Source organism: Stenella coeruleoalba (genome assembly GCF_951394435.1).
Source record: "Stenella coeruleoalba genome assembly, chromosome: 17".
NCBI classification, from domain to species: domain Eukaryota; kingdom Metazoa; phylum Chordata; class Mammalia; order Artiodactyla; family Delphinidae; genus Stenella; species Stenella coeruleoalba.
Genome location: NC_137163.1, coordinates 19,762,233 through 19,784,654, shown reverse-complemented (window position 1 = coordinate 19,784,654; position 22,422 = coordinate 19,762,233). Strand labels below are relative to the sequence as shown.

Genomic DNA, 22,422 nt, shown 5'->3' with positions numbered 1-22,422 from the left:
CACTGGATTATGGTTTACGCTGTGCCCTTGGGTGGCTCTCCCTTAAAAGTTAAATGTAAACTCGAGCTTCTGAGATAAGAACCCTTAAGAGCTAGAACAGCTTGATGTGAATGGCAGTAGGAGGGGTGACGTAGGGTTAGGGAATCAGGGAACAGGAAGAGAGAGTGTGTGCACGCGTGTGCACACATGTGAACACAGCCTTCACAGGAGGGAGGGAGGGTTACTGAAAAAAGACTGACTAAAAGGAAGCAGCAGAGAGTAGGGCGGGGTGTCTGAGACTGCAGGGAGGGCTTTTGTGGACAGCCACAAAGAAAGGCCTCAGATGGTCCCTTGTTAACAGCTAGAGAGTACCCAGGAAAAAGAGGTATGTAAAATCCATCCTCGTCAAGTGGGAGTGCGAGGTGCCAGGAGCTGCTCTGCAGAGACGTAAGTGGCAACAGAAGACCTGTAAAAAAGAACGAAGTAGCCTAGGGATGAACCCTGGAAGCTGCAGCCCACCTGTGGGAAGCTGCAGCCCACCTGTGGGAAGCTGCAGCCCACCTGTGGGAAGCCGCCTCTGGTGGATGAGGCCACAGAACTGTACCCCTGGGCCTCCTCTGTATGGTCCCTGCGATGGGATTAGATTCCAGGAAAGCTGATGGCACCATGAACAGCTGGCTGAGCACAGCATGCAGTGTCCCGTTCATCAACAGACAATGGGGACTGAGGTTCTGGTCCTGGTCCCAGGGACCAGGACAGTTGGTCCCTTTCTTGGAGGGGGCAGTCGAAACACCAAAGGAGTGATCAGAGGGTTCTTCTCTTGTGGAGTTGCCTGGAGGGTCCACCACAAGTCTCTACAAGGACTTCACTCTCTTGGCCTGCACTCCAGGAGGAAGTGAGCTTTGAAGCAATAGAGACTATACCTGGCCAAGAACTGAGGCCTTAGACAATAGAGTGCAGTTCAAGGTCCATAAAGCAGGCTTTTTGGGATATTACAGAATTATGACCGGGAACCCACTCATAGCTAAAGTGACAGTCAAAGGCACAAGTTATTTCAAAGCTGCAAATCGTCACCTGATTTTGGTGAATCTCTAACTTCATTCCTATTATATTGAACCTCAAGTGGTTGGCGGGGGAAGGAAATTCTTGTAAACTTATTTTTTCTATTCAACATCCCCTGTGGGTTGCTTATTCCAAACAAAAGGAAAGAAGTCTATTAAGTTCCAAAAGTCCTTCTTTCTGCACTTACAGGCCACCGTGACCAAAAGACACTCATTCAACAAATATTTCTAGAGGGGCTACTGAATGCTCAGTGTTGTGCTAATACCAGGGAAACAGATAAAAAAACAAATACACAAGTCTTGAGATAAGACTTACGGATTTAGGTCCAAGTAGAACATAAAGTATGAAACATCCAAATAACTTTGTGATCAAAAGATGTTTGGAGTTGGGCTTCCCTGGTGGCGCAGTGGTTGAGAGTCCGCCTGCCGATGCAGGGGACATGGGTTCGTGCCCCGGTCCGAGAGGATCCCACATGCCGTGGAGCGGCTAGGCCCGTGAGCCATGGCCGCTGAGCCTGCGCGTCTGGAGCCTGTGCTCCGCAACAGGAGAGGCCACAGCAGTGAGAGGCCCGCGTACCGCAAAAAAAAAAAAAAAAAAAAAGGTGTTTGGACTCAAATGGCAGAGAAAGAGCCTATCAGGTATTTTTCCACCATGAAACGAGGTGTTATGTACTTTGATCCCAGTAAATTTTTTGGTCTGGCCCCTTGATCTATATTTGAAAAAGACAGATACTAAAGGAAACTAAAACTAAAACACTAAAAACTAAAAAAATTTTTAAAAGATGAAAAATTCCAGAATATGCCATAGTCTTACCTGCATCTGTTTGGGTTCTGGAATTTCTAAACCAAAGAAAGAACTACAATGGGCTAACCAAATGCAGTAAGATTTAACTAAACACCTATCAATCCAACTACTGCAGTGAGGGGTGAGCTCTGGGGTACAGAGGAGAATGAACCAGCTATACCCAGGAATACACCTAGAGAGACAAAAACTAAATAATTATAATGCAAGATCTTAGAATGATCTACGATTTAAAACTGCCCCAATCTAAATTCCAGAATTTCCCCAGGCCCTGAATGACAGGACATAAGGAGGGCCCTCAAAGCTTGCAGACACCTAAAATTATACAGGGTGAGAGAATAGAGGGGGGGAAAGAAACTTCAGAGAGTCCATCCACACGTGATGGAAACAAGCCCTTAGATTACCATCTCATCTGCTGTGTGTGGACAGAGCAATGCTTAATCCAGGCTTCTGCTGGTGAGCCTGGTGATAACCAGGGAATGCCCTGGGCCTGCTGATTTATGCTCCACTATCTGAAAAATCACTAGGCCACTTTTATACCCCCAAGGGGAATTCAAATGACAGGCTTCAAATGACACGTCTTACACCAGTCCTGAATCAAGGAGCAAACTGAGAAAGCTCCCAAGTCACGGTACCTGGGAATTCCAAAAGCAAATGTTTTAGACTTTAATAAGAGACATGTCAAAAAATCCAATTAATTCACCTCATCTAATTAAATGAGTTAATTGGAAATACGATACGGTACCTTTATCTCAACTGCTACCTGAATCTGCAAGTCAGCTTACGGGGAGAAGGAAGGGCAATTTTTATTTTGTGAGGAAGAAATGAGACAACAAGGAGACGGGGACAAAAAAAAAGCATCTGATTCTTGGTAGAAAACAATATCCAACACTGACACAGTAATGTTCCCAGAAAAAAAAAATGGATTTTGAATATTTCCTCCACCTACAAATAAATACAGGCCTAGTGTCGCTATTGTACGTAAAATACACAACTGCTTGCTGTCTGCAGTCATGTTTGAAATTATGGTAGAAGGTCTCACTTGACTTATACTTAATGAACTGTTCCCTAGAGTCTCTTCTGCAAAAGCTGTTAGGGAACACTCTATATGATTCTGTGATTTACGACAAGGATATAATCCTGTTCTAACAGGCTTTTGGGTCGGGGAAATGTGGTAACGTGCCAAGGGACAGGATGCGACTGCAGTGCATCTCCATCACAGCAAGGCTTGCTCCAGTGTGGAATCCAGTAGGAATCAGATCACATCTGGATTTGGTGGCAGAAACGGTTATTACAGAACAGCTCTTACAAGGTGTTTGTTCCTAACTGCAGCTGTGTCTCCCAAGAGCAAGAATGAAAATATAAATTACAATGTGTCTGAAACCTCCCAGATCTTCAGAACACAGGCTAACATCTCCTCCCTAACGTTAACCCAGACTGCTGTTAGAAGTTTATCCTCAAGGGTAGGTAACACACTGCTTCAACTTAGCATGCAGAAAGGGTCCTGATAATGCCCGTCCTAAAACAAGCCATCAATCGTTAACAGCCATGCAAATTGTGGAAAGTAGAAAGTTATTCACTGTTACGGCTTCCCGATTTGCTAAGTACCCCATCGTGATAGGATCGCTCTTTCGCCTCCTTGCATTGCGAGAGAAGAAAAAAATCGTATTATCTTCTCTGTCTCATGCAGGTTTAGCTCAGAAAGTCATCTCAGGTGATGCCACTGGCACATCTGCCACTGTTTTAATGTTTTTTCAAGAGGCAGGAACAAGAAGACCCACGTGACTGCTCAGCTTCTCGGAACAGGTGGGAAACATGGTATGTGCTTTGGTAAAAAAAAATGTTTTAAAGACATAAAGTCATATTAATAATTTGCACCCTCAGTGGAACAACTTCTGGGAAATGAAAATCTATCGTATTTTGGCAACAGTTACAACAGGTGGTTGGAATTCTGGGCACTTGCCAAACCACCTTGAACTTTTATGTGACTAGCAAGCTAATGTATCACATTGCACACTAGAGTTATAATGAGCTGTAAACAGATAGGTCCAATGGAAGAAATGAAATGAAAACAATGATAAACAGACACAAATGGTAAATCTGAAATTAGACAAGACTAACGTGGTTTAATGGAACAGGAAGGTTAATGACAGTAACAATGGTTATTGACTGAGTACTTACTATGGACCAAGCACCGTTCTAAGCATCTTACACGTAATATCATTCACTTAATCTTCACAGTAACAACCCTACGAAATAGGAGTTATTATTATCCCCATTTTATAAGTGAAGAAATGGAAGCAAAGAAGTAAGGTGCCCAGCTAGTGGCAGAGCCACCATCCACGTTCAAGCCCCTCGTTTCCAGAGCCAGGGTGCATGACCTCCATGCCATGCTTGGCTGGAAGTCAAGAGATATGTGCTCCATTCCCTGTTCTGTCGCAACCAGCTACATGACCTTGGGCAAACTGCCCAACTTCCCTGGATCTCTACTTCCTTATCTATATAATACAAGAGTTAAACTAGACCTTTAAGGTCACTTCCATGATCTTATTTCTCCTCCCTCCAGATAAAACTGACACCATGATAGCATGATTGAACACCAGACAAACAAAGGACAGATGCATAGACATATACATGTGTGCACAGACCTGACAGCCCCACGTGGTGAAGAACTCACAGGACTCTGTGCAGGAAAACCAGTTAAGAGAAACTGAGGCCCAGGGAGGCTCAAAGAGTCACCAACACCCCCTAGAATAGCTACTTCATACTTGGAATTTAAGAGTGCTCAATCTCTGAGCTTATTTTTATAGAAACTTAAGATTTATTCTGACAGCGTTATTTACAGTAGCCAAGACATGGCAACAACCTGAATATCCATCAATGGATGAACAGATAAAGGAACTATGGGATATACGCAATGGAGTATTATTCGGCCTTAAGAAAGAAGGAAATCTTGCCATTTGGGACAACACAGATCTTAAGGGTATTATGCTAAGTGAAATAAGTCAGACAGAGAAAGACAAACACCATCTGAACACCACTTACGAATCCAAAAAAGAACCCCCAAAGACACAGAGAAGAGATTGGTGGTTGCCAGAAGTGGGCTGGGGGTGTGTGTGTCGGGGGAGTCAACAGGTGAAAGTGGTCAAAAGGTACAAACTTCCAGTTATGAGATTAATAGTCCTAGAAATGTAATGGTGTCTATAATTAACAAGAGAGTAAGTTTTCAAAATTCTCATCACAAGAAAAATATTTGTAAAAATGTGTGGACATTAACTAAACTTATTGTGGTAATCATTTCACAACATATACATATTGCTAATATATATTTACATATCACTTGCAATATGTATATTTTACAATATATATAACATATTTGGCAATATATATGAGATATATATATATAAAATCATTATGATGTACACCTAAAACTAATACAATGTTATGTATCAATTATATCTCAATTAAAAAAAATTATTTTGATACTGAATCCTTTTTGCCCTCATGTATCCTACTTGGGTTACTCCTTAGACATAGCTAAGTCTAAAATAAGTGCAGGGGCTTCCCTGGTGGCGCAGTGGTTAAGAATCCGCCTGCCAATGCAGGGGACACGGGTTTGAGCCCTGGTCCAGGAAGATCCCACGTGCCGCGGAGCAACTAAGCCCATGCGCCACAACTACTGAGCCTGCGCTCCAGAGCCCGCGAGCCACAACTACTTTAGCCTGCAGGCCTAGAGCCCATGCTCTGCAACAAGAGAAGCCACCGCAATGAGAAGCCTACGCACCACAACGAAGGATAGCCTGGCTCCCCGCAACTAGAGAAAGCCCACGGGCAGCAACGAAGACCCAACGCAGCCAAAAATAAATAAATAAATAAATTTATAAAAAAATAAAATAAGTGCAGGAAAATACTACTCTTTCTTTGAACTGCAGTAAACATTGAGGTACTTAAATTTTATCTTCATATAAAATACTGTTCAATTTTTTAAAAACATGTAATATAACTCTACAATCTAAATACAGAAAATATTATACATTTCCAGTCTCTGAATCAGTAAAAGACTGACTGCCCTCCATTTACAGGTTTGCAACATAACACTTGCATACTTAAAAATGCAGTTATCATAAAAGGTGTTGCTTAAAGGCAGCTTTTGTAATGCAGTGTGAATTTCAAAGGAGCACATAGCATATAAGAAATGGTGTTTACAAGAAAAATTTATTCTCTGCCTCTCAGTAAAGCTAAAGTATTTCGGTATTAGATCCCCTCTGATTAGATTTTCAGATTGGTTCAGATATACAGACCTAGAAATCATTTTGGAAAATGACCTTACCAAGCTTTGTAAAAACATAAAACATAATTGATAGTTAATCAAGCGTCATACGATTGCCACCAAATCTGAATCCATTTTTAAGACCTACTAGGAAGTCAAGTAATTGGGATCCAGTGCATTCTCCTTTTTAATCTATACACCTTGAATACGTTTATGTGATATCCATACAATTCCACAAGCTAAAGAGAGGAGATTTTAAATGCAGGAAATGGAGGCCAATGGGAGAAACAACTGAACACCTTCCCTTTGCTTTTTTTCCCCTTTGCTTTTTAATTAAATGATAAATCTCAATATGAATTCATTAGAAGCCTGATAGCTCAATTAAGCTATGTTACTCTGTTACTATATATAATTAATATCAGTTAACAGAGTTGGGATGTAACCTGAGCAGGAAATGTAAGCCAAAAGTTATATTTGACCTACCATTTGGGAGAAAAATTGCAATTAAGGGGGCACAAAAAGTCCCAATATCTACAGACTGTTAAAATTAGATGACAAAAAGACCGTAATGGTTTCTCCTGTAGCAATAAATTCTTTAGATTCACACTATGCAGTAAAGCCCGTCAGTTCATTTTAATTAGGTTTTACCGATATCATATCCAACAGAACAGGGAAAAAAGAAAAAGAAAGAAAAGAAACTACCTTGGAAGAAAAGAAAAGAAAAAAGGTTATTGGAAGAAACATCCCCTTTGAAAATGAAAAGAAACTCTGGGTAAATCATCAAAAGATGAACTTGGAGGAAACACGGGAAGACCTGGGCTGTAAACCAAAGACAGTGACATCTGCAGAACCCATGCTTTGTATGGTCAACAGTATTTCGATTGGTTAAATAAACGTAATTTTTTTTCATTTATCCAGCAAATACTGAGTGCCCAGTATGGGTGGGTCAGGCATGGTGCTAGGCTGTGAAGACACAGCAGTGAGTGAGTTCAATGTCACTTTCCCCACAGAGCTTTCCTTCCCGCCATATTTAAACTGTAACCACCCCCCCCCCCATTCCCATTCTCACATCACCTGGTGAGCTATTTAAAAACCTGAACTTCATCCCCAGAGAGTCTGATTGGCCAGGAGTAGAGCCCATGCTCCATTTCCAGAAGCTCCCCGGGTTGAAACCCACTGCCTTCACCCCTTTCCATATACTGCTTTTCTTCCCATCATCAAGCACCTTCTAACACAGGCCATAACTGACATGGTAAAAGCCTCCAGTCATTACACTGGGACCATCCTGGGGCAGGGATGTGTGTCTGTTTGGTTCACTGTTGAATCCCCAGTGCCTGGAAAGAGTAGGGGCTTCATAAGTATCTGTTGAGTAAATTTAATGAAAAACAACATGAATTCTCCCCTCAGGGCCCGTAAAATTACTGGGGAGAGAGAAAAACAGAGAGTTAAATAAATGGAAAAAAACCACAGCCATGGGCTTCCCTGGTGGCGCAGTGGTTGAGAGTCCGCCTGCCGATGAAGGGGACGCGGGTTCGTGCCCCGGTCCGGGGAGATCCCACATGTCGCGGAGCGGCTGGGCCCGTGAGTCATGGCCGCTGAGCCTGCGCGTCCGGAAAAACAAACAAAAAAATAAACAACCACAGCCGTGGCAAGTATTAACTGTTCTATAAGAGCCCATTAACAGGAGAATGTGACCAAGTCTGGGGCATCAAGGAAGTGACACGGGAAGAAATGAAATGAAGCTGGGGGACAGTTTTCTGAGAGAGAGAGAAGAGGGCATGTGGGGAAACGGAGGAGGAGGAGGAATGAGGCTTTGCCAAGGGGCTGGGGATGCAAAGGCAGGTAGAGCCGGACCAGCCCCACCTTCATAGCATATGAATGAATTAGGAGAAGCCTCCAGGGTGAGCTCAACTATGTTAGTGGCATGGTCCTATTTTTATCAGTGGTGCTGTGGATGACTTCCACCAATCTGTCAGGGTGCTGGAATACATATAGGACATGCGAAATCCATTCCAGAGCTCTACCCATCAGTTCCCATCCGGGGCATCCCTAGAAATGCAGAAAAAGCAGGACATGCGCCCCAACACACCTACCAGGGCAGCCTCCAAGCAACAGACTAGAGGCTCCTCCTCCCCTTAGGGACGCCTCCCCTGCTCTAATTCCCAGCCTCCATATTCCACACCTGCCGCCACTCTTTCCCGGAGCCCAGGGCCCAAGTCATTTGGAACATTAGTCCGTCAAGAATAACTAGCACCACAGGACCACATGACAATACCAGAAAACTTTATATTTCTCATTAAAGTATTGATATGTATTATAAAACCCCAGAAGTCTGAGTTAGCAACAAATACCAGAACTCTGATGCAGACTCCAAGGATGCTACTACCCCTTGTATCCGGAGCCCTCGGGGAACTTGCTAAGCTTGGTAGATAAGCTTTCAAACGGACAGCTTATCTTAGGGGGCACCAAAATATTTTTATTTTAACCATAGGGTTCAAAAAAGTTATAAAGTTCATTATTTGTTCCTCTACTTTCTTAAACAAAGGCCAGCGTACACAAGAGATGGCTCACGGTCAGCGCTGTACCATGGTACAGTTTATCAAATATTTACAGAAGCTCTGGTTGGTGACGGGCATGGTGTTAGGTGGCGGGACTCAAAGGCACGCTTCTGGGGAGTCCGTAGGACACACTCGGGCTCTGGGCCAGCTGCTCTTAAATTGCAGGGCTTCTTTACTTCTTCTGGGTGTTACATTTTATCACTTTCTGGCCTGCTTCCTTCCCTTTGGGTTGCCAACTGTCCCTTCTTCCCAGCTCTGCCTGCAAGAATCCCTCTCTCTTTAAATTCACTGCTTTGAATCTACTGTGGGCTGAGAAACCAGATTACCACGCTGGTTAGAACTGTCTCTTCTCCAGTAAGATTAAATAAATTCTAGGTGAGAAACACAAGTGATCCCCTATAAATCAATCACACTGTTGTTTATGTGTGTGTGGTCTTCATGACATCAGTTCCAGCTGTGCAGAAGCAGTACGATGCCATGGTGAAGAACACAGGTTCAGAAGTCAGACGGCCCTCGGTTTGTGTCCCAGCTGTGTGCTCTTAGGCAAGTCACTTTTAAAGATTCTCTAAACTTCGTTCTGCATCTCAAATGAGTATCTTCCTGCTAGGGTGGACATACAGATTAAAGAAGATACTGCCCGTTACCCAGCACACAGTACACTCTCAAGAAATATTAGTTGCTATCACCATCATCATCAACCGGGCTCCAATATGTCAGTGCCAACAGGATATGGCTTCAACAGTGCCTGCCACAGACAACTTCCCCTAACCACAGTGCCGTTTCAGGAAGCAACTTTAGGCTGTTCCTTGCAAAAGGATGGCCACCAATTCAATCAAGAATGACAATGTGACAGGGCAGTCTTTCAACTGATGAGGTCACCACCAGACCCAGAGACGTGGCCTGATAGGAATGGCTGTCACCCGAAGGAGTAAGTATCCCCAGTAAAGCCAGTCAGGCTGGTTTCCTCCAGGGCCTGCAGGAGAGAATTCAGGAAAGACTGGCCAGTAGTTGGCAGACACTCCCCGCGACAGAGGTGCCAGTCTGGGGAGAGGTGAAGGTCCAGAGCGGGAAGAAAGGAGCAGACCCAAGTGACTGTGCTGGGTCCTGAGAACTTACTGGAACAGTTCCAGTGCAGTTTTTGTTCCATGTCCCTTCACAATAAATCCTGTGGCTTAAGGTGGCCTGAGTGATACTCTGCTCTTTGCAACCTAAGGGCCTGTCAAACCAGCCCATTCATACGAGGTAGCCTTCCAAAGATCACCCTCAAGCGATGCAGCACAGAAGTCACTTGCAGAAGCAATAACCTGCATTCCTAGAGCAGTCATCCAGGGAACCTGGGGGATGCAGAGTCAACGCAGTGCCTGAGCCCACCCTCCACCTGCTCCCACCTTTGCCCCAGGCCACCTGCAAGCTCCAAGGCCCCATCTAGGTCTTTCCACAGCCCACAGAAATAATGGCTAGCCTTCCAGGGCAGCTACCACAATTTTCTGGGGATTAAGTATCAAGAAAGAGGTGAGCACTTATTTCTGTGGCTTAGTAAAGAGCCAAGTTATGAAACTAAGGAAACCTCTGTGGTTGATTAGAAAATGGCAGGAAGATGATTTTTAATAACCACCACCACCTGGTAGAGCACATGAGCGTTTACAAGGTTTTGCATGACAAGCAGTTACCCACCCTACCTCCTTTCAATCTTTCAACAACCCTGTGAGGTGTTACGATCCCCACTTACAGATGTGGAAAATGAGGCTGAAAGGTTCAGCACCTAGTCCAGGAATGTGTGTGGGTCAGTGACTTCCCTGGTCCAGGGTCATCCCCCTCTCCTAAAGGGCTTCACAGAAGACAAGAGGGTACACAAAACAAGGAAGTATTTCTCCACAAATCTCAATGCTGCTCAAAGCAATTACAATGGCAAAGAAAGTCTAACTAGGCGTAAACAGTTGGCTCACTCTGTTTTCTGTCTTGGTTTTTTGTTTATTTGGTTTTTTTTTCTTTTGGCCACTCAGCAAGGCTTGCAGGACTTTAGTTCCCAGACCAGGGATTGAACCCAGGCCCTTGGCAGTGAAAGCGCCAGGGAATTCCCTCTGTCTTGGTTTTTAAATCACTTAGAATAGTGCCTCATTTGCACTTACAATCCCAGACCTGAACTGGATGGCCCAGAGGTAAAGCCATGTGTCTCAATTCACCTCCAAAGAACCGCAGACTCAACAGCCAAAAAGAGACCAGGGCTTTGAGCAGCTGACACAATTAACTTACAAAACTGACACCCACCCAGGTCAGGCCCACAGATTCTGAGATCCCAGGAGAGGCTGTAGAAGGCACGGAGGAAGCGTCTGCTCAGTAAGAGACACACGAAGGTTTCTGGCTCCAGCAAAAATGAAACTTCAAAGGGAACGGAGCTGTGGGAGCTTCAAAGACCCCCTCCCCCGCCCAGCCCCAGCCGCAGGACCAATTAACACCTACAGATGTTTATCTAAGCAGTCATTTCATGCCGGCTACTTTGCTAAATGGGTGCTCAGACTCACCTCAAAAATTGCTATTCCTCCAAAAGGGACTGGGGGGGTGGGTCAAGAGGGAGGAAGTGCTGTGTTTTCTGAGAGAGAGACCTTAGTTAAGAAGAAAACAAATCCTCAATACAGTGAAATTCATCACAGACTTATGTATAATAAAAGAAAAGATGGGAAACAAATCTCTAAGAAAATGCAAATCAACTATGGAACAGCCATGAGTTACTAAAAAGAACCGTGCAGCCATTAAAAATCCTACTTTAGGGTTTCCCTGGGGGCGCAGTGGTTGAGAGTCCACCTGCCGATGCAGGGGACACGGGTTCGTGCCCCAGTCCGGGAAGATCCCACGTGCCGCAAAGCGGCTGGGCCCGTGAGCCATGGCCGCTGAGCCTGCGCGTCCGGAGCCTGTGCTCCGCAACGGGAGAGGCCACGGCAGTGAGAGGCCCACGTACCACAAAAAAAAAAATCTTACTTTAGTATTTTAATAGGATTTTCCTTTTTAGTAGGAGAGGAAGAAGCTCTGAGATAATGTTAAGAAAAAAGCAACATGCAAAAATACATTTAAAGTCGGACTTTATAAAACCAACAGACTAGAATGGCCAGGAGTTTGTTTTGTTCACTCCCGGCGGCCCCAGCCCCAACACCTGTGTGTCTGGCACAAACAAGACACTTAAGGAAAATGTGTCAAATTCATTACTTACTATTAATTAAATAATAATTAACATATCTATACAAGGTACTTGGATATGCAGACACAATGACATAATCAATCGCAGAGGTGTATATGTGGGTTATAACAGGCCAACTACTGAAGTTTAATAATAGTGGTTAGCTCTCATTGTCGGGACTAGAGAAGAAATTTCTTTTCATATTCATCTCTTTTGCATTTTCTGCAGAGGCTCTGTACAATTTTTATAATTTTTTAACCACTGTTTTTCTACAGGGAGCCTCAGGGCCTAGGAGCAGTGGTATGCTACACTCCAGAAACCTGGCCCGTTCTGTCAGAAATGGAATCTTCCAGTGCGTCTCCCATTTCTACCGGGTCACACCTTATACCTGGGGCAACGGTCACTCCTGCACCACCTCATGGGTTCACTGACATCTAGTACAGGGCAAACCCTGCAAGGTGCTATCAGGAGGGCAAAGGTCACACATGATTCACTTCCTCACTTTTCTGAGAAGAGCTCTAGGGGAACATGAAAGGCAGAATCTACATAGTCAAAGTTATAACGTTCCCTGAACGGACGAGATGAAGGAGTTCGATGTTTAAGTGTCAACTCAGGGCCGTCTTTATCACATCTCTTAGCCAAATTTTTTCCTTGGGAAGCACGTTTATAAAGGAAAGCAGTAGAGGGAAAAAAAAAAGATATGACTTACAAACACCCAAATCACACTAAACTCACTGATACAGAACTGTGAACAGGTAGAAATTCTGTTTGATTCTTTAAGGTGGTAACATTTTTTAGAGGAAAGAGCATTGTCTTCGACATCCAAGATGCCTGGTTTGAACACCACCATTTCCTCACCAGGTGTGACCGTGGCTCCTAACTTAACCCTCTCGGGGCCTGCACTCCGATCTGTAAAGTGGGGACTTTACACACTGCTGTCGAAAGGCTTAAATGAGCTCATAAAGGCAACTTCAGATAAGACACTGGACAAATATCTTGCAGTTTTGAGGGAGTCCCTGTGCATTAAAGGAACCTGGGCACAGACGGAAGAGCTCTGAAGGAAAACCAGTCAGTCATTAAGCTCATGGTGTTCACATCCAAACACGAACACTCTCAGGAGACTGCAGTGTCTAGTGACCGCTGAGCCTGACGGGTTCCCTCCGAAGAGGCTGTGTGGAAACGTGACGGTCATGAGGGAGCAGCGGGCCTCAGAGAAAGGAGAGGAATGGGAACCAGAAAACCTGGACTGTGGCCTCCGTTCAGCTACTTACAAGCTGTGCAGCCTTGCCAATCCACCTCACCCGAGCTGGCCTCGGCTTACAAACCTGTAAAATGGCCTGACGAGACACCTGGCAAGGTGGCTGTGAGCAGAGCAGCCGGGTCCTATCAAGCACAACCTTTGGTGTGACCTTAGTGTGCTCAAGGTCATTGTCAGCAGTTGTTTCTAACAGCGGGTTCTGGGGAGGCACATCCACAGGCCTTTGGACAAAGAGAACAAGCAGCACCTGAGGGCGTGACAGCTCCCCTTTTGGCCAAGTCGGTGCCACCCAAAGCTGCTGTCGCAGTCAGGGGGACCAATGGTGGCTTCCCACTAGTGGGGCCTGCCCGAGCCTTCATAGCAAGCCATCCTCTGAAGGACAAAATCCTACAGGCTCCCAGCTCAGGTCACAGATCCCACTTTCAACCGTCATTTTTTGAACTAGACTCAATCAACTTGCAAATGTCCCTAGAAGTAGTCCACGAAACCTCAACCTTTAGGGATTCCTTGTAAATGAGGCTCTCAGGAGCCCTCCAGAAAGCAAGATCAGAGAAGGTGAGAAACTTGGGGACGGGAGGGGCACAGAAAGAATTAGAACCTCAGTGCAAGAAGACACAATGCTAACTTCAAAATTCGTCTAGGTCTGGGCCTACCTTTATTTTAAAACTGCACTTGGGCTTCCCTGTTGGTGCAGTGGTTAAGAATCCGTCTGCCAGTGCAGGGGACATGGGTTCGAGCCCTGGTCCGGGAAGATCCCACATGCCGTGGAGCAACTAAGCCCGTGCTCCACAACTATTGAGCCTGCGCTCTAGAGCCTGCGAGCCACAACTACTGAAGCCTGCATGCCACAACTACTGAAGCCTGCGTGCCACAACTACTGAAGCCCACACGCCACAACTACTGAAGCCCGTGCGCCTAGAGTCTGTGCTGCACAACGAGAAGCCACCGCAATGAGAAGCCCGCGCACCGCAACGAAGAGTAGCCCCCGCTCGCCACAACTAGAGAAAGCCCATGCACAGCCACGAAGACCCAACGCAGCCAAAAATAAATAAATGAAAAAAAAAAAAGAGCACATATGTGTGTTAAAAAAAAAAAGAAAATTGTGCTTATGTGGCTTATTTTAGAAATGCTTTTGTGCTATCATACACCTGTGGGGGAAAAGGTGCTAATGTTTTACATTTAAAAGCTGAGAAGCACAATTTCCAACTTTCATTCCTCCAAGACTCCCTGTTGGATCACGAACTCGCTCATCGTGTCTGGGAATATAGTTCAGAAAAATGAGGAATCAATACATCATCATTTACTTGTGCACATCTTCTTTTTGCTATAAATACATTTGAATTCAGCTTATCATTCAGTGAATTCACAGCCTATTCCCAAAATTCACTGGAGCCAAACTGAAAAGTCCCCAAAACTCCTACTTAGACTAAACAGCACCGGGGACCTCCACCTTAGTTGGCAATGAAAAGCAATGTAAGCCCTAGAGCAAAAGTTCTTAAGTCTGACGATGCCCTTAGTAGCGGCTGTGTGTCAACCTCTAAAACTAGATGATAGATTATGCATGTATGTGCTCTCTTTTTTCACAAAGTTGGTCCAAAGTCTTTATCAGCTTCCCAAATGATTCCAAGAGAAATCCCATAAGAAACACCATCAATAAGGACCTTCCAGTGGCCGGAGAGCTTTCAGGTGTGTCTCTAATTAAAGATGGAATACCGTAGGTCAAGAAGAAAAAGTCAGAGGCCTGCTTTCTAGGGCTACCCCTGCTACTAAACAGTTTTCTGACCTTAAGCAAATCCCTGTAACAGTCTATCCCTCACTTTCCACATCTATAAAATGAGGATGTTTGGCAGTTGTAATGATCACTTACCTTCAAGACCCTTAAAAACACAAGGATTGTGAGGTACAGCTTCAACAAACACAGGAGAAGGTGTCCAAAAGGCCTGCACAGAATCCTGCCTGTTCCCAGAAGAGCTGCTTAAAATATTCTCCACCGCTTTCCTCAAAGGGGTCCAAGATAGAAGCCACCTCTCATTTCCCTCCTTTTCGTCTATTTCAGAAAGCCAAATTTGAAGTTTCACAATAATGCCCTTTGAAGGGATCTGCACTATGAAGTTCATGCAAAAATACAGTAATTCTGTAAGGGTGCGTAAGAAGCTCAAGAGATGTAAGACAGAATTTCTCTAAAGCCTCATTACACATCATATAATCACTGCAGCAACTTAGTTTAGCCAGTGTCATCTACATCTGTTAATATATGTAACTGATGAAAATTAATTATGGGTGTCATAAAAATGGATGTTTTAATATAATCCTGGAAGTCTGGGTTGAAAATATTGCTCTATTACAAGAGAAAAGTCTTTTCCTTCATTCCATGCAGTTCTTCTATACCATTGGTAGTAAATGTCTGATTTTCACAAAAGTGAAGTGGAAACAGAAGTCCTCAACTAAAAACATTTATTGTCACATAAGGCTAAATTTCGCTAAAAGCAACTTTTTTTTTAGTTGATACCCTTGTACATATTCTATAGTATCCTAACTCGGCCATGATACCATAAATTTTCAATCTAATTATCAGACCCCCTAAGTCCAAATCATAGGCACTTGCTAATAAAGAAAAGAAGTAGATGAAAACTGATCCTGTTTTTATAAGCCATTATCAAATGAACGCTTAGAGAACCCTAAAGCAGTCGAAAACCCATTCCACCAAAGGATAAACTGAGGTTCAAGGCGATGAATCAAAAGTCACACCATGAGACAGTATGAGAAGTCAGACTTAGATGACTTCTATAGACCCAACTGCAATATCCTCCTCTAAAACCCTGGGAAGAGATTAGCATTTGATTGGAGGAGTTCTGCGTCTGACACACGCATAGCTGACTCACAGGAAACATCAGTATAAGTAGCAAAGTACAACAGTTGTGCTTACTTCAGAGCACAAGACAGGTTGCCTGCTATGTGAGCATTCTCACCACATTTCAGAGCTCATTCATTCTTCATATCTTCCAAAGTCAACGGCAAAGGCAAACATGTTTGCAAGCACCATTTCTCAGAGATAAAGGGTTCAGATAACCCAGTGAGAGGAAGAAGTTGAAACTCCAGGTCAAGCAGGCCGATGAATATAAACGTTCTGCAACACCATCCCGTCCCATGAAACAAGGTTAGAGCTGGAAAGTATGCAAAAGAGGAATGAAGAAAATCCAGAAGTGTCTCTGAAAGAAATCCCTGCTCAGGAGAAAGAGGCAACTTGCTTTCCTCACTAAATGCCACTCTTCAGATGAGACTCAGTCCTGAGGGCCTGACCCCTTGTGGTCTTTAAACATAAACCAAAACAAGGGCGTGGGTGTCTGATTTCCTGATGCAACGACAAAGAGGTCAAAAATTAGTGAAATTTAATTAGCAAAAATTAAAGTTTCTTGGAAACCAACCCCTCCTTCCCTTATTGCCAAAAATCTCTAGAAAAACCTTCTGCAGAGAATGTAGACGATTTATTTTGGGACTAGGAGAGTAAAGCAGATATGACTGTTGTATCGGATTGAGGGTGTTTCCCAAATAAACGTGTAATTCAAATTTCTTAAGATCTCCCCTCCAGCTCCTTTAGAGGAATGAAGACCGTCATGATCCTTCTACAGAATTCGGTGAGACTGCTTTAGAAGACACTGAAAGGTCAGACTTCATCTCGAGTTACTCCACCATAAACCAGACAAAGAAATTCCTCAAAGGCTAGGAGCATTTTTTTCTTACAAGCACCCACAGGAATAGGTCAATGTAAATGTCGTGTAAACAAAGCGCCCATTACTAACCACAGTTTGTTTCTTTTGTGAGAAAATTTTAATCCATGGCAACTGCACCCAACATTCACACATAACTGCCCCCAAAGCAGAGGAAAATTTAGATTCATAATTGACCCTACAGCCTCGGGCTCTGCTTGTGCTCCAAAAGCAAGAGGTGTTGGGGTTTGGGGAATGCCAGTGTTTGATACTTTCTCCTTCACTGTCTACGACCAAGTACAGGAGGACTTGAATTTCCCTTCCAATCACTCCTACAGAGGCCCGAGTGTCTGAGGAAATCCACAGACAACAATCAAACCTTTCATTTCAGGGTCCTTTCCCCACCATGCCCCTTCCTGTTCCAATCAGTTCTGCAAAGCGTTTCCCCTATTCTGCATTTCATGAATCAATTGCAAACTCCGCCAACCTCTGCCAGTTCCTCTTGTACTCAGCTGAGAGGTTCCCCTTCCTGCCTGGGTAGCACAAGGCTGCTCTGGTTTTTAACTGGTGTAACGTGGAAATGCACTGTAGGAGCTCACTAACTCTTTCACAGCCAGACAGAAGTGAGAGAGTCTGGGGCTCCTGCCCCATAGACGAGGAAACGGACCCTCCAAGCTCAGATTAAAGCCGATTCCTAGAAACTAGTTTTGACCCCAAGCCCAGAGTGTCAGTTACTGTCACTGGGAAGGAAAAGGAAGAGTGAGAAGGTCTACAAAGTCTCCAACTCAGTTACTTAGCAACTGGACAAAACTTGCTTCACTCCAGAGGGTAAAGAGGCATCTCACAGCGCATTCAGAGAGTAACAGTCTCCGATTTACATGCAAATTGATAAAGACAAAAGGGAAAGGGAAATCTAAATTAGCAACTGGAGTTTACAGCAGAGGGGCTAAGGCCCAGATTTTTTAAAATCAGCTTCTCCTAGGGAGGCAGGATATATACATGCCAACAAACACACATGAATGAATGCATGCAAGCAAGATCACAGGCCCTAACCGGTTTACAGTCTCCCTTCATAAAAGTCAATGCCATCTGGGAGCAGGGAAGAGGCAGGCACAGAAAGTTTAGTAGCTGAAACTAAAGGACTTCCACTGCTAACACAAATTTAAGGTTTGCAGAAAGATGACAATTGAAGGGTGGGAAAATTCCGGGGAGAGCTGCTCCCCCTGCTCGTGAGAAAAGCAAATAAAGCATCAATCTTGGGGTAACGTCCCCGGACTGTGGGCGGATTCAGAGCCTCTTGAGTCCCTAGACCCTCACAAACACCCTCCTGGATCCACTGGTGAAGTGCAGTTTCCAAACTCGGATCAAACCCACACCCTTCATAGAACACACATCACCCTGAAGGTTTTCCAAGCAAGAGGGGAACATGGTCACCTGCTTGGCCCAGGAAAGTGCTCCAGGATTTTCCGTTAGCCCGAGGAGCTCAAACTCTGGGTCCTCAGCTCCAAGCTACACACCAGAAGCAGGCTGCTCAGTCCCAGGCTCAGAGCAAAAGGAAGAGGACCCGAGGGGGGGGGGTCCCCTGCCCCACCCCCATCTCCCAACTTCACACCTGGACCAGGTGGGCAGGGCCCAGGGCTGACCCGCTGAGGCCCATCGGCTAAGCCACTTACTTCTCATACTCAGTGTTGTCTCTGTCACAGCGAGAATCCTTGTGCTTTTGCCAGTCTTTGCCATGCTTGCAGGTGGTGAGAAGCACGACGTCTTCCCCGTTATGGACGTGATATAAGGCATTCCTGGTGTCTGACCCTATCCCTGTCAGGTACCTCTTCCCCTTGAAGACTAGCATGTACTTCCTGAGAGGAGGGATAGTGTTAAACTTCAAAAACCCCCTCTCCCCTCCTGTCCTGGGATGATCCTTAGAAAAGAGGGGAATAGAAACATCAAAGTTGGGTCGGAAGTTTTCAGTACTGATGCTGGCTTTGGCCAGCATCGCCTGGCCGATGTCAAACCCCACATCCTCGGTGTAGTCAGGCCAAGTGCCAGAATATAAATTAAAAATTAAATGATTCCTACCGCTGTTCCACAAGTGGAGACTCTGCACTTTGGATCTCAAGTTGTGCACATACTGAGGTGACAACTGGTCTCTGTCTAAAGTATCCAGACTCAGGACAAAGAGGCACGCCTGGCTGGGGTCCGAGGTGTAGAACCTGGAGCCCTCGATGGCCGCTAGAATGTTTTGGTAACTTTCGGCGATTTTCTCCCCTTTTTGCTGCGGGTATACGTAGACTTTGAAGCCGTTTTTCTTGCAAAGGGTGAAATCGAAGCAGGACTCCATGCGGCACTTCTTGCCTTTGTAGATGCTCGAGTTGGCGTCTCGCTTCTGCCGTGGGGAAATGTGCACACTGGAATCCTCGTTTTCCAATTGATCCCAAGGAACGAAGGGGCGCAGAGCGTCCGGGAAGCGGGGCCAGAAATGATCCGGACTCGGGTGGTGCAAGCCATTCCGACGGCTGTGCTCTTCTCTCCGGCTGTGGCTTCTCGATGCCCTAAACTGCAAGCCTCCGAAATAAAACAAAAGGGCGAGACAAGAGCCAGCTGAGAGCAGGATGAAATAGCGTTTTTTGGCCTGCATGTGTCCTGCCTGGGTCAAGAGGATTGTAAATAAACACAAGAATCACCCAAGTTTCCCAATCAACACTTTCAGCTCCAGTCCGCCATCTTCCCGCCTGTAAAGACTTCAAACTCTCCGCTCCCACCTTCTCTGGATGCCTTTCCCCAAGCCGTGGACTGATCCAGCGCATGTGGGCGATTTCTTTAACTTTCTCCCCTTCGGTCTTTCATCTTTGGGTTGCACAATAGACGGGAGAGAGCGGGGCTGAATATTTCGCACCCAGGGCGGGCGAGCAGCGGACTGTAATTCTCTTGCATGCAACAAGACGGAGGAAAAGAAAGAGAGGGGGGAAAAAAAGCTCCCGATGCCCAATCAATGACAAGACGAAGTGATTTCCTTGCCTCTCGGATTCCTCTCGGCGCCGTGGAAAACGAGCCCCGGGAAAGCAACTTCAACTCATCCACACTCCGGGGCAGGCACTCCGGTTCCAACAAGTCAGCCGATCTCCGGGTTCAGCCGGCTAGTGCATCTTGCAGCTGGGGCGCCGTAACCTCACAAATCCCTGCATCTCTCTTTATTCCCTTCTGCAGCGGCTCCGAGACTCCGGCGGTGTTTACTCCTGCGCTCGCGGGGCCGGCCCCCAGGACGCGCGGCGGCCCGGCAGAAGGCGGCGGCGCTGGGTGACTGCGGCGGCGCGTCCTCCCCGCGGGCAGTGCCGGCCCCGAGCGGCGCTTCCCAGGCCCCCGCGCGGTTGCTGCCGACCGCCGCGTTCGGTCGCCGAATGTTACCCGGTTCTGAATGTTACACTTACACATTCCATTCCCGACACGACAGCGCTGACCTCATCCATCCACGCAGCCCGCGCTGCCATTGGCCGAGCGTCACGTCCGGGGGGGGCGGTGCTTCCGCTGCGCCCATTCATAACCCCCGGCCACCGGCAGAGGCGCCGGCGCGGCGCTGGGGGTGCGGGTGGCGCGCGGGCCCCGGGGTGCGGGTGGCGCGCGGGCCCCGGGGCGCCTCTGCCGGGGCCCGGCGGGCGGAGCGGGAGGCGGCCCAGTGCGAGCCCCGTGGCCCCTCGGCTAGTCCCGGCCGGGACCCCGGCCTGCGCCGCACCGCCTCCTGCTGCTGCGCCGGAAACCAGCGCCTCCCAGAGACGCCCGCTGGCGCGCGGCGCCTGGGGAACCGGGGAACCGGGAAACTGGGGACTGGCTGGCGCTTCCAGGGCCCCGCTGCCCCGGGCGCCCTCGAGAATCCCGTCTCCTCGCCTGCCTGTCGGCAACGCCTCCCCGAGCGGGCGGCTGGGAGTGTTCGGGTTCCTGGAGAAGGATGCTAGAAAATTGGATCAGTGGGGGGAGCCCAAGGGATGCGGGAGGAAAGAAATACTTCATAGAAAGCGACCGCGGACCTTACGGATGCCTCTCCCCGCCCTCCTTCGACTCTCTGAGGCCCCCAATTTTTCCTTTTTACAAAGCATCAAAACAGGTCCCCTATTCCCTACATAGCCCGTCCTTTTTTTCTCTCTCTCTTTCCCCAAGGAGACACCTAAAGCCCCAAGAATAAAGAGGAAATATCACAATCAAGAGGGATCATTACAATCCTTCATGGCTGTCGGTGCCCTAAGAGAAGACACGTATCCCGAATCCTCAATAACTTTCCGCGCATCCTGCCCTCGCCTCCCGAAGCCCCTTGTCTGTTCTGTAGAAAGCTTCCAAGAGATCAGTCACAGCGGAAGAAAAGAGATTTTCTAATAGCTGAGGAGAACCCTGTTAATTTAAGCTTTTCCCAGCACCCAGTGATGTTATTCTCTTTGGGGCGTGGTGGGGTGGTGGTTTTTAAGGAGCTGTCTCTTAGGGATGGATGACTAGTAGAACTGCCAGCTGTCCCAGCTGTAGATGAGAAACTTGAGGCAGGAAATGACCTTCTTTACATTACTACAAGATGGTTGGTCCGCCCTTCAACTGCCCTACCACACCCCAGCCCCAAGCTCCCCCCAGGGAGCCTCACTGGACAAGTCAGATAAGAGCTGGAGTCCCTCTAAAGGTCTTCCAAGACCACAAAGATGTGCTCACTCCCAGACAGTATTTCTGGTCCAAACCAAGCTCTCTGGCCTCAGAGCCTGAATTCTGCTCTACAGAGAACACCTCCCACCCTCTTCCCCAGCCTAAGTCACAGGGGCCTGGCCAAGTTGGACAAACAGTTGCCTAGGGCAGCAAGCTGTTTAGTGATTGTTTATTATGGGAGTGACTGAGAGCTAGGGACAGACACTTCCCGGCTCTCCTCAGGCTGCAAAAACCTCCAGTGGGTGTGGACAAAGGGCATGGTTATAACAAGGCAGGGTGAAATGATCAAGCGGAAAATTTTAGACATTTGTTGTGTCAGATTTGTTTTTAATAAAGGGGAGAAGGGGCCTGGGTGGGACATCACTGTACATTCCTGAAGTCTCTCCCTATCTCTGGCCTGCCAAAGATGAGGTAGCTTTTCCAGATTTGACTTGTATCCCCTGCACAATTTGGACAGGCCTGGGACAGAAATGAGATTTCAGTCATCTTCCAAATGCAATGACAATGATGCAGATAAATGCAGTGATTGAAACCACATGTGACCCAGGGCTCCCCCACAGCCTGGGGTGCTGAGAGCAGCCATGCAAGGCAGGGATCCTTCCGTTGAGATCAGGGCACAGATTTTCTCTGCCCTATGGAATGGGGCTGTAGGGATTGCAGCCCCTCTATATCCTGACAGTTGTCCTGTGTGATCTTAGTGGGAGCCAGCTACTGCCCTTGGTCTTTTGCATCTCTTTCTGCTTTGACACATTTTTTCTTGTCTTGCCTAACCATTACTGATTCCCTCATCCCACGCCCCAGGGATACCCAGCCCTACTGTCACATTCCACAGTGGTATATACTGTGAGAAAAACTTTGGTACTGAAAATGAGAGAAAATCTGGATTCAGACCCCAGATCTGTCATTTACTAGTGCCTTGGGCATGGGGTTTAATCTCACTG

At 46.5% G+C, this 22,422-nt stretch overlaps 1 protein-coding gene across 3 annotated transcripts in view; it reads right to left on the bottom strand.

Annotated features, from left to right (window-relative positions):
- The window catches only part of EXT1 (exostosin glycosyltransferase 1), a 312,385-nt gene extending 292,080 nt beyond the window's left edge, over positions 1-20,305 (bottom strand). For all 3 annotated transcript variants that reach the window (XR_013824710.1, XM_079902303.1, XM_079902302.1), the window contains exon 1: positions 18,481-20,305. Coding sequence is in view for 2 of the 3 variants with exons in the window: in XM_079902303.1 (XP_079758429.1) it covers positions 18,481-19,442 (962 nt within the window). In the remaining variant the exon portion in view is untranslated. The remainder of the gene's footprint in view (positions 1-18,480) is intronic.
- Between the last annotated feature and the right edge of the window lie 2,117 nt (positions 20,306-22,422).